General features: G+C 35.9%; 1 protein-coding gene across 23 annotated transcripts in view; it reads left to right on the top strand.

The window, feature by feature from the left end:
• The window catches only part of CACNA2D1 (calcium voltage-gated channel auxiliary subunit alpha2delta 1), a 516,207-nt gene that overhangs the window by 100,296 nt on the left and 397,200 nt on the right, over positions 1-18,711 (top strand). For 21 of the 23 annotated variants that reach the window (XM_014855387.3, XM_044768108.2, XM_014855384.3 and 18 more), the window contains exon 3: positions 6,041-6,157. The exons of the other annotated variants lie outside the window; for them this stretch is intronic. In XM_014855387.3, coding sequence (XP_014710873.1) covers positions 6,041-6,157 — 117 coding nt within the window. The remainder of the gene's footprint in view (positions 1-6,040; positions 6,158-18,711) is intronic. 23 annotated transcript variants of the gene reach the window in all.

Genomic DNA, 18,711 nt, shown 5'->3' with positions numbered 1-18,711 from the left:
TTTGTTGATGTGGTGTATCACGTTGATTGATTTGCGGATGTTGAACCATCCCTGTGTTCCTGGTATGAATCCCACCTGATCCTGATGTATGATTCTTTTGATGAATTGCTGAATTCTGGTTGCCAAAATTTTGTGTAGAATTTTTGCATCTATGTTCATCAGCGATATTGGCCTGTAGTTCTCTTTTTTCGTGGTGTCCTTGTCAGGTTTTGGTATCAGCATGATGTTGGCCTCATAGAATGTGTTAGGAAGTGTTCCATCTTCCCTAATTTTTTGGAATAGCTTTAAAAGCATAGGTATTAAATCCTCTCTGAAAGTTTGGTAGAATTCCCCAGGAAAGCCATCTGGTCCTGGGGTTTTATTCTTTGGGATGCTTTTGATTGCTGTTTCAATCTCTTTCCTTGTGATTGGTCTGTTCAAATTGTCTGCCTCTTCTTGAATGAGCTTTGGGAGATTGTAGGAGTCCAAGAATTTATCCATTTCCTCTAGGTTATCCATTCTGTTGGCATATAGTTTTTTGTAGTATTCTCTTATAATCTGTTGTATTTCTGCAGAGTCTGTTGTTATTTCTCCTCGCTCATTTCTGATTTTGTTTATTTGAGCTTTCTCCCTTTTTTTCTTTGTAAGTCTGGGTAGTGGTTTGTCAATTTTATTTATCTTCTCAAAAAACGAGCTCTTTGTCTCATTGATCCTTTCTACTGCCTTTTTCATTTCAATAGTATTTATTTCTGCTCTGATTTTTAGTATTTCTCTCCTTCTTCTGACTTTTGGCTTCATTTGTTCTTTTTTCTCTAGTTCAGTTAGGTGTGCTTTAAGGTTGCTTATTTGGGATTTTTCTTCTTTGTTAAGATGTGCCTGTATTGCGATGAATTTTCCTCTTAATACAGCTTTTGCTGTATTCCATATGAGTTGGCATGGCATGCTATCATTTTCATTTGTTTCCAGGTATTTTTTTATTTCTTCTTTAATTTCTTCAATGATCCATTGCTTGTTCAGTAGTGTGTTGTTTAGTCTCCACATCTTTGTGCCTTTCTCAGCTTTTTTCTTGTAATTAATTTCTAGCCTTATAGCACTATGATCTGAGAAGATGCTTATTATTTCAATTTTTTTAAATTTGTAGAGGCTTGCCTTGTTTCCCAACATATGGTCTATCCTAGATAGTGTTCCATGTGCACTTGAGAAGAATGTGTATTCAGCTCTTTCAGGGTGGAGTGCTCTATATATGTCTATTAAGTCCAATTGTTTTAGTTTTTCATTCAGCTCCACTATTTCCTTGTTGATTTTCTGTCTGGATGATCTGTCCATTGATGTGAGTGGGGTGTTGAGGTCCCCTACTATTATTGTGTTGCTTTTAACATCTTCCTTTAGGTCTGTTAATAGTTGCTTTATGAATCTTGGTGCTCCTGTGTTGGGTGCATAGATATTTATAAGCATTATTTCTTCTTGATGAAGTGTCCCTTTGATCATTATATATTGTCCCTCTGTGTCTCTCTTTACCTGTCTTAATTTGAAATCCACTTGGTCTGATATGAGAATTGCAACACCTGCCTTTTTTTCCTTGCTATTTGCTTGAAGTATTGTCCTCCACCCCTTCACCCTGAGTCTGTGTTTGCCCTTGGGGCTGAGGTGTGTTTCCTGGAGGCAACAAATTGTTGGATCTTGTTCTTTAATCCATTTTGCCACTCTGTGTCTTTTTATTGGAGAGTTCAATCCATTCACCTTGAGAGTGATTATTGATGCATGTGGACTTAGTGCTGTCAATCTGTCGCTCATCATCTTGTTTTCCTGTGTTTCTTTTCCTGTGTGCTTTAGACTACCCATTTAATACTGCAATTTCTTATGCTGGGTTTCTTAGATTTTTCCTTATCTATGATTTGTGACTCTGTTCTGTACTTTATTTTAGTGTCTACTTTGAAGTTTGTATTTAGAATCTCGTGTATAATATAGTCTATTCTCTGGTGGTCTCTTACCTACTTGACCATACTGATTTAGACCCTTTGCTCTTCCCCTCCTAAATAATGATTTTCCTTTTTTATTCCAACTCGTCTTATTAATTTGTAGTTAGAGTGCTAAGATCGTCCTTGTTTTGGTAGTTTCCTTACTTTTACCCTAATGCTATAGTTGAATATTTGCTATCCTGTTCTGGTTCTATCCATCGGTCTCCCTAGTCTGTGGATTGTGTCCCCTTTCTCCCTTTTTTCTCTTTTCAAGTATGAGAGCCTTCTTGAGGATTTCTTGTAATGGAGGGCTTTTAGTTACAAATTCCCTTAAGTTTTGTTTGTCTGGAAAAGATTTAATTTCTCCCTCATATCTGAAGGAAATTCTTGCTGGATGGAGTATTCTCGGCTGAAGGCTTTTATCCTTTAAAGCTTTGAATATATCACTCCATTCTCTCCTGGCTTGTAGGGTTTCTGTAGAGAAATCCGCTGACAGTCTGATAAGGGCTCCTTTATAGGTTATTCTCTTTTTTTTCCTTACTTCCCTGAGTATTCTCTCCTTATCATTCCTATTTGCCAACTTTACTACTATGTGCCTTGCGGTAGGTCTTTTTACATTGACAAATCTAGGAGATCTAAATCCCTCCTCTACACACATTTCTCCGTTGATCCCTAGATTTGGGAAGTTCTCTTCAATAATTTCGTTAAGCATACTTTCTGCTCCATTTTCCTTTTCCATATTCTCGGGAATTCCTATGATCCTTATGTTCTTACTCCTCATTGAATCCATTATCTCTCTGAGATTTTCCTCATTTTTTTTAATTCTTAGTTCTTTCTTCTTCTGATGCCATTCAGCCTCTCTGTCCTCGATTATGCTAATTTTCTCCTCTATGTTGTCTACACGGGCATTCAGGGAATCCATATTCTGTTTTATCTGGTCCATTGTGTTTTTCATCTCAAGTAATTGTGTTTGATTCTTCTTTATGATTTCAATCTCTTTTGTGAAGTAACTCCAGAACTCGGCTTGTTTCTCTATGTTTCTCTCTACCTCGTTGAGTTTTTTGATTATAGCTGCTCTGAATTCATTATCACTTAGTTTACCTAATTCCAACTCCTCAGGACTTAATTCTTTGTTTTTATTGTTTTCCTTCTGGTCTGGGGCTTTTATAAATTGCTGGATGGTAGAGGAGCGGCTTTTTCGCATGGTGGTAGAATTCAGTTGCAGTTACAGCCTGTCGCCACTAGATGGGGGTCGAGAGCAGCGTGTTAGCTCTCCGCCTTGGGGCAAGATGGCTGCACCCACTGGCTTCACTGGGGGGTGGGGCTGTTACTCACATGCACTGGTCTGGGTTCAGATCAGTTCTGTTCTCTCATCTCCCCAGCCCTGGGTTTATAGGGTCCCCGCGAACGGAAGCTTTACCCCCGTCAGCAGGTCTCCACTGAGTCAGCGGCAGGAGTCCTGGATGATCCCCCAGTCACACGGCCCCTCCCCTGCTCCTTCCCGACCCACTCCGCAGAGATCGCAGACTCTAGGGGAGGCAGCGATGTTCTCTCCTACCGTTCCAGAGCCTCCGAGGCCATCTGCAAGGTTTATGATCTCTGCCTTATTGGTATTGTAGGCCTCTAACGAGCTGGCATTATGTTTATTCTCTGAAATTCAGTTCTTCCAATCTTTTGTTGTATTTTGGAGGGGAAAGAATCCCAGGTCAGCTCACCCTGCCATTTTGCTCCACCCACTCCTCAATAATTATTTTTTTAAAAAATAAAAAATAGCTAGGAAAAGGAAAAGAAAGTATACCTAATGCTCTTATTTGTGAGCTGGATCTTGTTTTTTGTTTTCTAAGCATTTAAAAATTGCCCTAGAAACAGAATTTGAGAGAATATTCTGTATATATTTGAGAGAATATATATATATATTTATCCTCTTGAACTAAATTGTTTCTTCTGATTATGATTCTTTCATTCTTTAAACCACCTTAGTTATCTAGCGTATGTAGGCAATGACTTAATAAGTGACGTTATTTGTAGTACCTAGAGAGAAGTACAGCGTATCCTGAACTAATCTCCACCAACTCCTGATACCGCAGAAATGAGGTTAGACTCCACTCAGAAATGAAAAAGATATTAATGGTACAAAGCACATCTGCCTTTCACACAATTAGCTATATTGATTTTATTGCCAAAATAAATTAAAGTGGATCAATTAAAGTGGTGTTGAGGTTTATCTATTTGTACCCCAAATCAATTAATCTGTTCAGGAGTTCATATTCCTGGTTGTCATCTTAGGCTGACATCTTAGGCTGAAAGAGAGAGCCTTGAGCTGGACGGTGTTCTTCATGGATAACCTGGATCCGTAAAATAGGACTCAATAATCTGCCCTTCAACTGAAAGCATAAGCAATCCAGTAATATGCAGGAATCTTGAATGAAACTAAAAATGGGGATTTTACATGACTAAATTACTGTGCCTTGAATAGTTGGAATTCAAATGTGTGTTGGAAAAATTCAAGATCAAAATTCAAATGTGTATTGGAAAAACCTCATAAAGTCAAACAAGTTGAGGAGTGAAAGTTTAATTTAAATCTTCTAAAGCAATTAATTTTTAATGACTTAAATAAAAAATTATAACCATGTGAAACATGCTCTGTTATAAATAAATGTTAGCGTATGTATCTGTGTCTATTTGAAACTAATGTTCACCAGTGACATATGTGCTCAGCTGGGCCTGCGTTGTAGAACCTGTTGGTAGTAACACAGAATGCTGGAGTTGTGCCAGAAAAAAGCAGGGTTGAACTGATTCCTGCTTGTGCCTGGATTCACTTCTCATAAGATGGTAAAAACCTGCCAGGCCCTAGCTTTTAAAGATGGTTTAGTCATGCATGTGCAACCCATCTGTTGGATGCATAAGGGATTTCCTTCTCAGCTCAGCCCTCCAGCCACAAACACAGTCACTGTTTTTTTCCCTGTTTCTTTCATTTTTCCTCTCCTGCCAGGAGTGTACAGGTTTTGTAAACCAGGTGCATCTTATGCCACTGTAGGGAAATCCTTCCGTAGACACTGATGCGAGCCAGAAATGTAGTTGTTTTTCTTTTGCTGCCTAGCTGACTTTCAGTATAGTTTGACTCAATGATTTTTTTAAAAAAAATTGAATTTGGTAATTAAAAATATTTACACTTTTACAGTTTTAACCAAACTTTAATGTAGACCTTAATGACCTTCATCTCCTCTGTCTGTGAAATGAAGCTCTCTGTGTCACCTGGATGAACCTTAGCAGGAGCTTCATTCTCTGACTCTCTGACTCTCCCTGTCTCTCTGTCTTTCTCTCTCTTCATGACGTTTGCCAGCATACTGTTAAGCCTCAGTGGTTGCAGCAAGGGGAAAGAGTGGGAAGTCTTCCTCAATACATTATTGCTTTCCCCTTCCTTCTACCTCTGTTTGCTGCACATTTCCTCCAGGTTTGACCTCCCATTCTTCAGTTCTCCTTCTGTTTTCTAGAATGGCCTACTTTTTTCTTTAAAAAGCTGATGGCAGTTAATACCAGGTTTTGAGATTGGAGAGTACAACTTCAAGTCACAAAATTGCGTACACAAACCATTGTGGTACAAGATGTCTTACAGCTTGTTAACATGACATAATGTTTTGGTCAGCTGGTGATCTTATAACAAATTTATGTTTATAGATATGTTTTGACACATCTGAACTCCAAAAAGATCAAGATGAAGAAAGGAAAGGGTGGGTCTTTCTGATCAATTCTTTATGGTTTTAAATACATAGTAATGTGAACGTATGAGCCGAATTAGCAATTGTTGCTCTTTTTTTTTAGACTGGCACCTGAGCTAACAACTGTTTCCAGTCTTATTTTTTTTTCTGCTTTTTCTCCCCAAGTCCCCCGGTACATAGTTGTATATATTAGTTGTGGGTCCTTCTAGTTGAGGCATGTGGGACGCCGTCTCAGCGTGGCCTGATGAGCAGTGCCATGTCCGCGGCCAGGATCCGAACCAGCTTAAACCCTGGGCTGTGGAAGCCGCACGCACAAATTTAACCACTCGGCTACGGGGCCAGCCCGGCAATTGTTCTTATTAATATTCTTTTCCCTTCACACAGATTTATGAGAAATACCAAGATTTGTATACTGTGGAACCAAATAATGCACGCCAGCTGGTGGAAATTGCAGCCAGGGATATTGAGAAACTTCTAAGCAACAGATCTAAAGCTCTCGTGGTGAGTTTAAATTGGATCCGCTCATTTTATGATTGTCCATTATTTATGTTTCATGCTTTATTTGGAGGTTTTCATTGCCTTGAAACTGTGTTCATCAAATATATTCACCAAAGAGGAAATATCATGATTTCATTGTGAACCCCCAAAATTCAGTTAGCTTGGAGCTGGCCCAGTGGTGTAGCAATTGAGTTCATGCTATCAGCTTTGGTGGCCTGGAGTTCACTGGTTCGGATCCCAGGTGTGGACCTAAGCATCACTTATCAAACCTTGCTGTGGCAGGTGTCCCACATATAAAGTAGAGGAAGATGGGCAGGGTTGTTAGCTCAGGGCCACTGTTCCTCATCAAAAAAGAGGAGGATTCGTGGTGGTTGTTAGCTCAGCGCTAGTCTTCCTCAAAAAAAAAACCAGTCTAATTACTAGCTTATTTTTTATATTAGGCAGTTTTTATACATAGGAATAGTGTATTTAATTGGTACATAAATCTTTTTATACATATGTAAGTTATGATGCATTACAATAATGTTTAAATCTACCGTACAACATAAAACCCATGAATATTGCCAGTGCCCGTAAACCTGGTTTTGTAGTCATCTCCTATCCCATCGTTCTGCCTCCCTGCCCGAGGGCGCCAGTATGCTAGATGTTTTATTACTAATTTCTTTGTTTTTAAAAATAGTTATATTTCACATAAATGTTTTACTAAACAAGATATTTTAGTTTTCTTTTTTTCAGCTTTATTAAAATCATATTATATTGTATGTAGTCATCAGTGACTTGCTTTCTTCCATCAACATTACATTTGTTTATCTGGATGTGTGTACTTAGTTTTAATTCATTTTTATTTACAGGTAAATGTTATTTTATGAGGATATATCTCAATTTATTCATTTATTTTCTGTTGGTCAGTTCTTCTTTGGATTGTTCCAGATGGGTGCTACTGTGAATAGTGCTGCCAGATGTTCTTGAATGAGTCTCCTAGTACACGTGTGCAGGAATATCTGTAGGCTCGATACATGATAGTAGAATTACTAGACTGTTGAATATTCACAAAGTCAGCCTAATAAAAGTATGACAATTGTTTTCTAAAATAGTTATATCTATTTAGACTTCCACTAGCAATATATGAATACCTATTGGTCCATATTCTGGCCAGTAAGTGGCAATGTCAGACTTCTTAATTATAGGCAATCAAATGGGTGTAAAGTGGTACCTCTGTTTATCACTAATGAGGTAGATATCTTATTTTATATTCATTCATCATTCTTGTTTCCTCTTCAGTGAAATATCTCTTCATACCTTTTGAACATTTTTATTTATTAATTGATTGGTAGGTTACGTATTTTTGATGGTAATTCATTTAAGTTATATATGATGCAAATATCTTTTTCCAGTTTGTGACTTGTCATTGTCTTTATGGTGTATTTTGATAAAATAAGTTCTTAATTTTAATGCAAAGTCAACTTTTAAAAAAATTATAGGTATTTTAGGTTGTGTATTTTGTTTAAGAAATCCTTCCCTACCCTGAGGTTATAAACATTTTTTATATCTTTTATTCTAAAAGATTCCATGTCTTTCAGATTTATTCAATCTACTTGCAACTAATATCGGTATATAGTTTTAGGCTGCAATCCAAATTAAATTTTTTTCTAACCAATTTTCTCAGGACCATTTATTTTAAATAGTTTGCCTTTCCCCAGTGAGCTCCAGTTATCAAGCCAGATATTTGGTAGGCCCAGTCTGTCACCATATTCTTCTTCAGAAGGATCTTGAATATTTTTGAACCTTCACATTTTATCTAAATTTTGGATTCAGCATGTTATTATCCAAGAAAATCTTCACTGGGATTTTGATTGGTATTGCATTGACTCAGACTGGATTGGGAAGAATTAATATCATTATGATATTTTATCTTTCTATTTATACCATGATATTCTTTCCATTTATCAATTTTTTTATGCCATTCAATAAAGTTTTAAAATTTCTTTGTAAAATTCTTGTACGTCTTTTGTTGAGATATAATGCTAGAACTTAAGTTTAGCTCCTTTATGTTCTACAGATCTCAGCACTGCTACTGTATTTGTTCCAGGACAGCCTTAATTTCCAATGTAGAATTAGAGTTTATCTCAGGGAGAAAGATTCATGTTTGTTTTCAAACTGAATTTTTATTTAACTTTTTTATTCTACAAAAATAGAAAACATATTACTTAGAAGAGAAATATTTTGAGGCTGATTGAAAAGCAGGTGCTACATTGTACTGTAAATGAATGCAAGATGGCATTATTAATTTATTTCTATTTTTGTTGTAGGCTTATATTCAGGGAGACTTCTGGATTACAGGAGCTTTTTTCTTTTAAAGATTTTATTTATTTTTCTTTTTGTTTTTTCCTCCCCAAAGCGCCCCAGTACACAGTTGTGTATTTTCAGTTGTGGGTCCTTCTAGCTGTGGCATGTGGGACTGCACCTCAGCGTGGCCTGACGAGTGGTTTCATGTCCGCACCCAGGATTCCAACCGGTGAAACCTTGGGTGGCCCAAGCAGAGTGTGCAAACTTAACCACTCAGCCGTGGGGCCAGGCCCCTACAGGAGCTTTAATTTATCTGGATGGGATATCAATATAATTTCATAAATAAATATATTGGAAAATATTTTGAATATACAAATTTGAGGTAGATCATGAAATTTAATATCAATTAGACCTTAGTGAGTGTTTACTAAGTGGCATTATTTGATTATTTTTCAGGATAATACTATGCTCCAGACACCATTATTAGTCTCATTTTTCAATGAGGAAGCTGGGTCTTTGCGGATTCCTTTAACTTGCCCAAGGAAACAAATTTAAAAAGCAATGTATGCCAGTGCTTCTCAAACTTTAATGTTCACCAGAGGCTCTTGTTAAAATGCGGATTTTCATTCAGTCGATCCAGCCAGAGATACTACATTTCTAATAAGCTCCCAGGCGGTACTGTTGCTCCTGGCACAAAGACTAGACTTTGAGTAGCAAGAATGTAAGAGGATTCAAATTCAGGGTGTGTAGGTGTGTCTCACTTCAAGGTCTCATTCTTACCTGCTACACAAATATTTCCTTTGGCCTGAAGAAGTGTACAGTCATAATCAGGAAGAAATGAGGGCTAGGTAATGTGCTGTAAACTACTGTTTATTCAGACTGAATAAGAATTAGATGTTCCAGTTAATAGAATATTCTGGAAGGCTATGAATTTTTCAATGAATCCTATATCAGTTAACCATTTTCAAAAAATGACTCAGTGAAATAAAATATACGATATTTTTTAAGAATTCATTTCAATGTGAAAAATGTAAAACTTTTATTATTTCTTAGTTTCAAGGTTATCAACCTAAGATACCTTTGAAAATATATTATAGGTGTAAAATCTATGATATTGCACTGTTGATTAAAAACTAAAATATAACATATTCTATTGCTTTTTGCTTCTCTCTGATTTTGTTATATGTTTAACTGTAAGCTACCTCACCAGTATTTTCTTTTTCAATTTCAGTATTTATTCTGACTTTTTATTCACATTCATTTTGTGCCATGGTCTTTGATTTGCTCCATCAACCAGCCTTAGGAACCGCTGGAAGAGAAATTGATTAAAAAAAAAACTTGCTTTTGCCCTAAAACCATCTCTTTGATAGCAAAACGGCCTTTTCTACTCAAATAGTTGTTTATTTAGTTTTGTTTTGTTTTTATGACTTTATAAAAACATGTTGTGATTCTGATGATTCATATGCATTAGGGTCTTAGAGAAATCCTTTGAAATAGGCACATTAAACATGTATTCGCTCTTGTTTGATAAATGAAAAAACTCAGAGAGGACCAAGGTTCTTGTCTAAGACTGTACAGATAACATGATGTTGTAGTGGAATTCAATATTAGGACTTCTGTTTACAAATCCATTTTTTTTTTCTCCTCCAAGCCCACACTGGTAATTTCAGCTATTTTATTTTGAAGATATATCTGCTAAATGATTATTTTTCTGATATTTGCTATATCTATCTCAGAAACTGGCTCAATATGATGATTATTGTGCTAGCATTGTTGGATTATTCTTAAGCAATTTCAAATCAATGTTTAGAAGCAAAAAAAATCATTTAACATTGTTATTAACATTTATTTCAGCCTGAATTAGGCTGAAAAATCTGCGAATGTTAATAAACAGTTCATGGGAGAAAGCTTTTCAACAAAGCAATCCAACCTCCAATCATGCCTCCTGAGAGAGGGAGGTGAATGAAACCAGTGGTCTCAGTGTTCACCAAGCAGTAGAACCAAGGGGGATCTGCTGAGTAAATGAAGTTCTTTAAATGCTTTGCTCAAAGAACATAGAATCAAAGTTATAATAAACACATTTTTCTAGTGACATTTTCCAGTTATGGTTATCCTGTCTCCATCTGGTTGTCCTGCTAACTTTAGTTAAAACTGCTCTATCCTGTTATAAAACTTTAAATACTGTAATATGCCCCAACTCTTAATTCAACCTTAATATTCAGCTTATGATAAGATAATGAAAAGGAGAAAATGACAAATGTTTTCAAATGACTGTTAAAGTAGAGTTTTATTCTGTAATGACTAGATGATTGTTGTTTAACCAAATTGTTTTCTCAAGTTTTTTTAGGTCTGAGACCAGTAATTCTCTATCTTTCACATTTGTCAACAATGCCTATAAAGTTTGTTAAAAATGCAGATTTCTGGCCTTCATCTCTAGAGATTTTAACTCAGGAGTATAGGAAGTATTATCAGAGAATTAGGTCCAAAGAAGTGATAAAGATATCCAGGAAGAAATGTGAAATTCTTCAGAGACTCATGGAAGAATTTAAACTGTATTGTATTTGGGTTTTAGGAGTCATTGGTTTACTTTTGTGAGAACAGATTTGTTAGAATGTATTGGAACAGAATAAAGACTGCAGTATTAAAGAGTGATTGAGAAGTGAGAAAATGGCAAGAAATTTTTTTGCATTTCCATGAAGTTTGGTAGGACAGTGAAAGAGATATGGAGTACCTTGTTTTCTTTTTTGTTTGTTTTTGACAATGGAGGACATATAAGCATGCTTGTAGACAAAAGGGAAGGAATCTGAAATTTGAAAATGAGAAAAAAATCTGAATGTTGATTCTAGAAAAAGCAGACAGAAGATCAGAGTCATGCAATTTATGTTTGAAAAGATGGTGGTATCTTTCACTTGAGACAGAAGGGTGTTAAATATGAATAAAGACAATTTAATTTTTAGATAAGAGAAAATCTGAAGGTCACACTGGATGACCACTTTTCTCTTGGTAAAGTAGAAATTTATATTATATGCAAAGAAAGAAGGGGTTATGGGAGTCTTAAGGACCATCCTGAAGATTTGGGAGAGCAGAGTAAGAAAAAGTGAAAGGAGTCTGCTATGGGTAAGTGAAATGACTGATAAATAAAATCTAGGGCCTTCCTAACATTGAAAACAACAGAAGACATAATACATTCTTGTTTTCTAGAAATGAGGTCCTAGGCTACATATGAATTTGAAAGAGCTGTATGCAAATTATATGTGTGTATGTATGTTTTGACAATTAGTCCAAAATCTATCTTGGGGGTATAAATTTATCCAGGCTGAAGAGAACAAGGGAAAAATTACTTTGGAAGAAAGTGTGGAATATTGTGCTATTTCTGTTTTCCCTAAAGAAAAGTGTGCTTACCTTTCTCTTTAATCTTAGTATGTCTTTGAGAGGATTACTCAGCTTGCTTAATATTTCCCTTTGAGTTTGAGTGGTACAAGGTACCAGATAATCCACTCTTGTTTTGTAAAGTTGAGACTACTGTTATTTATTTGGATTTGATACATGCCCGTGGATGATAAAAGTGAAGTGCTGAGGCTAGAGATGTCTGCCTGATGACTGAGCAATTCATTGGGCATAAGCCTCTACAGAAATCAAAGCAGAGGTGGGCCTTAAGGGATAGAGCTGGTCTGGGACTTGATTTAATAGGGTTTCCTGCCAGGGGCAAAGCCAGTTCAGCACAAAGAGGGTAGATATACACTTTCAGATGGAAACTGAGTGGGGGTGGGTGTAAATGGCAGCCACAAGTGTAACATTGCAGTTGGATGAACTGGGTATCTTCAAACAATGCAGGAAACCATCCAAGAGAGGAATAAGTCAGTGTTGAACATCGACAAATCCCAGAGAGTACCAACACATAATTACAGTCAAGGAAAGGCCTTCCATTGCCAGCCATCTCATAGTGCCATTACTGAAATCACCACCTGTGAGCTGGTAAGTAGGGTCAGGATAGGATCAGAAGGAAGAGCTCAGAGAGTGGAAATAGAAGTCTACCACACTCCTTAAACTGAATCTTCAGAAGTTTCTCAGCCTGAAGCAGTACCAAGCTGCTAGTGGGATTACAAATGAATTTTAGATTAACATTAGACTTTTTATTTTTAACCCAGATCAGATATTTTAATTGGTTAGTTGAGATTGTTTTTAGGTATAAAAGTTGTATATACAGTGATAAATGGAAAAGTTATGGAACCTGTAAGGCTTAAAGTTGTGTTTAAATATGATTAACAGACACGCCAACTAAAAGATGATTTAAACAGATTACAGGTTTATTTTCTCTCGTGTCACAAGAAACCTGGAGGTAGGTAGCTGAAGAGATTTCCAGAAATCTTGTTCTATTATTTCTGTGTCCATCCCACTGGATAACTCCTGGCTGCAAGGGGAAATAAGAAATGTAGTTTTTAGCTGGACCATTACTTCTCTGTACAAAATTGTGATTGTTGCCTATTGTATCTATTGTACAAAATTGTTTTTTGGTTATCTAGCTTTTAGCTATATGTAGGATATTTCTCACCTCTGTGACATCTCAATAATCTTAGGCAAAATGTATTTATCTGTCATTTGTGTAGTCAACTCAGATATTTCTGTACAGAGGAAATGTAACTGTTATAACTTAGTAAGCCACACTAATTATGCCTTTCATGGTGCTGTTAGACTTAAGTCCTCGAAAGTCGGCATCTTCATCTATTTTGTTTGCCTGTAGCATCTAACACCTACCTAGAGCATAGTTTAGCTAATAAATAAAATACAGACATACATAAACTGCAGAATGTCTTTCCAGTTAATAGTTTCACAGTAGAATGCCTCTTGATTTTTGAAATCCAATTTTCACAGAATAGACGAATCTCTCAATAAGATGTTTTTGTTTCATGGTTTATTTTTTGCTGATATTTATAAGGCAACTAATTGCATTTACACCCTCCAAACTCAATAGTTTTTAACAATGTGATATCTGGGAAGAGTCCTGATTTAATTCCAAATACAATTAGTAGACCATCAGAATTGTGTGTAGATGATTTGAAGAGCAGGCCAGGTGCCAACCAAGGAGATGTGCATGTTTTCTGCTGGAACTGAGAGGCCAAGTAGGGCCTACAAACATCTGTCTTTTACCAGTCTTATTCACTGTTTCATTAGGAAGTGATGTCTGTAGCACTTTACTCTCTCATATGAGAATTTCTTACAATTTTCAATGCACTTTGGCATTTGATAAGTGTATATTTTACTGGTTTACTTAGGTTTTAAAAAGTTGGTTGGGGGTCTGGATTGATACAAATATGTTAAGTATTTTTTCCATTTAACATAATAAATGATAAGCTATCAGAATCTTCACTCAGAACATCTGATGTTTCTGAAGCAGATTACTGGCTTAAATGGCAGATCCCTGTGTTTCTTGGTACCATTTGTTAATGTGTTAAATGGAAATCTCTAGATATGCCACCACATTTCCTCTCTGAGGTTGCACACTTGAGTACAATCTTTATGGGTTTTTAAATCTAAAGTAATTATAGTAATAGGAATTTGGGGCCAAACAGAGGGATAGTGAAACGCAAGGTGCCGTGTTTAGGACCTCTTCCATTACGCTAAGAAGGAAACAGATACATAGACCTGTGACTGTGCTGCCATGCTCCCCCACACTCAGTGTTTTAATTTTTATAACATTCTGTCCTGATTAATATGTGATCTAAAGGTTAGCGGTGCAGTCTTTTTAAACAACACTTTCTGTTGTAAATCACTCAATGCTGGAGTGTACTTCCTCCCTCCCCGATTCCACGAAATAGTGTGTGCACTAAATGTCTGAACAAAGACGCTTTTGAAAAGAAAGTGATTGCCAAATATACCTTTAAGATAGAGAGCGCAATTAATGGTATAGTGCTCCTAACTTTTTAATAGAAGGTATTCAGACAAGGAAAGTCTCAAGCAACAATGATAGTCTCTTTGTAATAAAGGAAATCTCTTTTGGAAATGTAATTCTCATAGTTGTGAGTTGGCTTAATTTTATAGGATCAGAAAGTGATATTTAAAGTATCAACAAGAGCATGACTGTGTTGACAATTTGACAAAGATAATATGTGCCCTGATAACACAGCATTTGCAAAAATTAGGATAAAAGGGAGAGTTTGGTTTGTTGATTACATTGAGGAAAATGAGAAGTAAGTAGGAGAAGTGACTTACAAAGCTCACCTAGGCAGGAGTGACCGCATAATTTGTTGGGCCCAGTGCAAAGTGAAAATGGGAGGCCTCTCTTAAAAAGTGATTAAGAATTTTGAGATGACAGCAGCAGAGCATTAAACCAGTTGTGGGGGCCATCTGAGTGAAGGGCCCTACCTAACTGCATGAGTACCACATCCATGAAGCAGTCCAGCCCTTGCACACAGGTGATTAGTGGCAAAGCTGGAACTGGACTTGGGATTCTTAACCACTTGGACAGTGCTGTTTCTACAATGATAGTCATCGAACTTTACCTAGTGACTTGAGAGTCTCTGAAGTCTATGACAGTTGTTAAAAGGTAATCCCAAAGTGAGGCAAGAAAAAAATCCATATTTCATTTCACTTCCTGTTTTACAAAATTGCAAACTTGTCCCAACAGAACAGTAGAAATGCTCTGATCTGCTTGTGCTAGTAAATGGTGTGTTATATAAAAATAAATATAGAGAAACAGTGCTAATCCAAGGCCACTCTCTTTGATTCACATAATGAACTCTTTAGATAGAACTTCATAGCATGCCATAAGTTTGGAGACAATCTGATCAAGGAGCGTCTAATAACGGTAAACACTGTTTTAGCCATTTATAGAGTTGAACTTCAAGTAGTGTTTGATTCCTAAATGTTAGCTTACATTTTTTGATCTTTCGATGTTTAGTTTTTCCCTTTCCCCATTAATCACTTATTATCTTCCCACAGAATTACATAGTCTCTAAACCTTCCTCGTGAATTCATTTTCTATCTTTTACTGACTAACATGTGGGCAGAAACCCTTTGTGAGACCCCCAATACCCTCCTAGCTTTTTTTTACACAGGAGTTCTTTTGAATCTATTCTCCACAATTTTTTAGAGCTTGTAAAATCAAGAACTACCTTTGCAAAGATGAGCTGTCTGTGCTTTCCTTAAAATTGTCTTTCACAATTTACCATTAGAATGATGGAATGCCCTGTTAATTTAATTAAAATATCATCAAATCATAAATCATAAAGGAATTTTGGGAATTCAGTTTTTTGGCCTTCTCCTCTCAGGCAGGTGAATGTCTAAACCACCAAGGTTAGGGGGTTCGTTCTTTTCTCAAGTATTTTTAGTGATGAAATTTCCACAATTGTAACACCCCATTATTGTTGCTTAGCTTAGTTTTCAGGAAATTATTTCTAATATTCATGTCCTTGTCTAACTTAAACCTATTTTATTTTCTATTCCCTTTGTGCATTAAAATTTGATTGGCATTCTCCTTACAAGAGTATCTTATTTTGTGTGTGTGTGTGTCTGTGTGTGTGTGTATGTAGTGTGTTGGAAGTAGTAGGAGCCATCATCAACTCATCATAGATTAGTGTTCTTGGCAAATAATGATGATTTTCAGTTGCTGAACCATTATTATTGCCAGACATTGTGTTAAATGTTTTATACGTATTATCAAATTTCATCTTCAGAACAACCGTACGAGGTAAGTAAATTCCTGTGTCTGAAGATCAGAGATGCTGCTTAACAAGGCCGAAGCCATCTAACTCAGAGTATCAGGTAGAAGATGTTTCAAACCCAAGTATCCCTGACTGGGATCCCTGACTCTTCTAAAGCCTATGCCTGTAGCTCTATACTCTAATGAACACTGATGTCTTTAACTTTCTTATATAGACATGTTTTCTGTTCCTTTTTCATTTTGTATTCTGGGAATTATCAAATATTTATTCTCCGACTTTCTTAAAGCATAAAGGCCAGAACCAGAGGTAGAACTTTCCTAGGGGGGTACTCTGATACAGCACAGTATCACTGCAGCTAACTATTTTTATTTGCATGGGATCCAGTTACAGCCAGAACTGCTTTGTTCTCTGGGGGTTGTATGTTAGATATATGTTAGATGATTGTAACATACGAATGTATGTTAGGTGATTCTGATGTACTTTAAAATTATGTTGATAAATATAAAAGTATGTCCTTGTTGTAAATAATTTAAAAAATTCAAAAATGTAGTCTAAAATGAAAACAAAAATTCTCTGAGTCCACTATCCAGAGAAAAACTACCTTTTACAGTTTAATGACTGCCCTTTAGGACCATCATGCATGTGTGTGTTATTTACCAATATTTCATGGAGATTTTTATTTCACTGGCTATTGACATATATAATTCTTTTTAATGGGTTTGTAGTCTTCCACTGTATGAATGTATGGTTTATTTAACCAGTCTCCTATTGCTAGACATTTAGTTTGTCTATATTTTTTATATAGACAATGCTAATATTGTTTATGGCACATCTTTAAATAGGGGAAATTTTTTTCCAGTTTTATTGAGATATAATTGACATACAGCATTTTATAAGTTGAAGGGGTACAGCATAATGGTTTGACTTACATATATTGTGAAATGATTACCACAGTAAGTTTGGTTAACAACTATCATCTCATAAACACAAATAACAACAGTAACAACATACATTTTTACTTATGGGAACACTTTTGATTATTTTATTAAAATTAAGTCACATAAATGAATGGTTGAGTCAAAAAGCATATGGGGCATTATTTTTTTCTTTTAAGGAAACAATAATCTTTAATCTTTCCACTCATTCCTTCTCTCCCTTTTCATTGTTATTTTTTTAAATAACAGGACTTTGGAATAACTTAGTAGGAGGACCAGTTTGCATTGGCCCAGTATAAGTTAAATACGGTCCTGTAAGCAGGACTTAATTTTAAATAATAGATATATTTTTAATTATTATAATAATGTTAAAAACTCATACTGTTCTCTACAGATTTGTGCCTTTGTTCTTGGCAACATAATCAGTTCAAAATTAATGAGCTGGCTGGGGCAAACATCTGTCTTCCAGATTTATTTAAAAAAAAATATTCAGCTTAAGAGCTGAAGCTCTGATTACACATACCAGCTCATATGCTCTATCTTGCATGTGTTATCCCAGCCACAGGCAGCATGCCAACATGCTGCACTGTGGATGAGTGATTCTGCTGTTGACAGACTTTGTGTTCTAGGGCAACTGACACTGTCAAGGCCTAGTAAAGAGCAAAAACCAAATTGTGTCTTGACAGCCAAGGCATTAGTTACAAAAGACTCTACTTCTTCTCTAGTTAATTTGTTCATTTACCCCCAGGGCTCATTACTCCTCAATTACAGCTACTCTTATAAATGTTGGTCTATTGTTGCCTGACAAACCAATCACCTCTGATTGTTTTCACTGTCTTTTATCAGAAATTCTAGGTCAGACAACGTAAAAGTCCAATAATAAATAATAATGACTCATTTTGTATAAGAGGGTTTACAGAGAATTTGTTGCCATATACATCACTGCCTATGCTATTTTCCCCCCAGCAGAGCAACATAATGTGACCTCTTAAAAAGGAAAAGAATTAAATAAATCACAGTATAATGTTTATGCGCTCAGAACATTTCTTTAAAATGTGGATGTTCAGTAGCCAGTTTTGCTTGCATTTCATGGTAATGAGTTTGACTTTTGCAAAAATGTTCTTTTTCATTAAATGACTTTGCATACGTCAACTTTCCCCTCTCAAATGGGTATTTTTAAACTTCACATTAAAATAGATTAATAAAGCATATAATGTCTGATGCCTTATGAGTAACCATATTTTGACTCGTTAGTTATATCCATTGAAATGAAATTAATCTTCATAATTTCTCAGTAGAGAGGGATGACATCTTTAGTTTAAATATTAAATTGTTTTTAAAAAACAAGTCTCCTATATGACACCTTATATAGAAAGATAATAGTAATAACAATAATTTATTAAATGCTTATATACTGGGCACTGTGCTAAGGACTTTACTTGCATTTACTTATTAAATCCTTGCAACATACTTCCACACTTGGAATTAAGATTATCTGTATTGTATAGAGATATTTTGTCCAAGCGTTTGAATCCAGATCCATTTAATTCCCAAGCTTTATAGTAGCATTTTTCCTCACTTTGCCTTGTACCTTCTCTGGGTTACATACTCCACTGGGTGTTTTACAAGTACTACTCCATTTAATAATTTCTTCTCTCTTCCTCTTCCACTCCCT

Source organism: Equus asinus, chromosome 1 (genome assembly GCF_041296235.1).
Source record: "Equus asinus isolate D_3611 breed Donkey chromosome 1, EquAss-T2T_v2, whole genome shotgun sequence".
NCBI classification, from domain to species: Eukaryota; Metazoa; Chordata; class Mammalia; order Perissodactyla; family Equidae; genus Equus; species Equus asinus.
The sequence above is the reverse complement of the archived record's forward strand: the minus strand, read 5'-3'. Positions and strand labels throughout refer to the sequence as shown.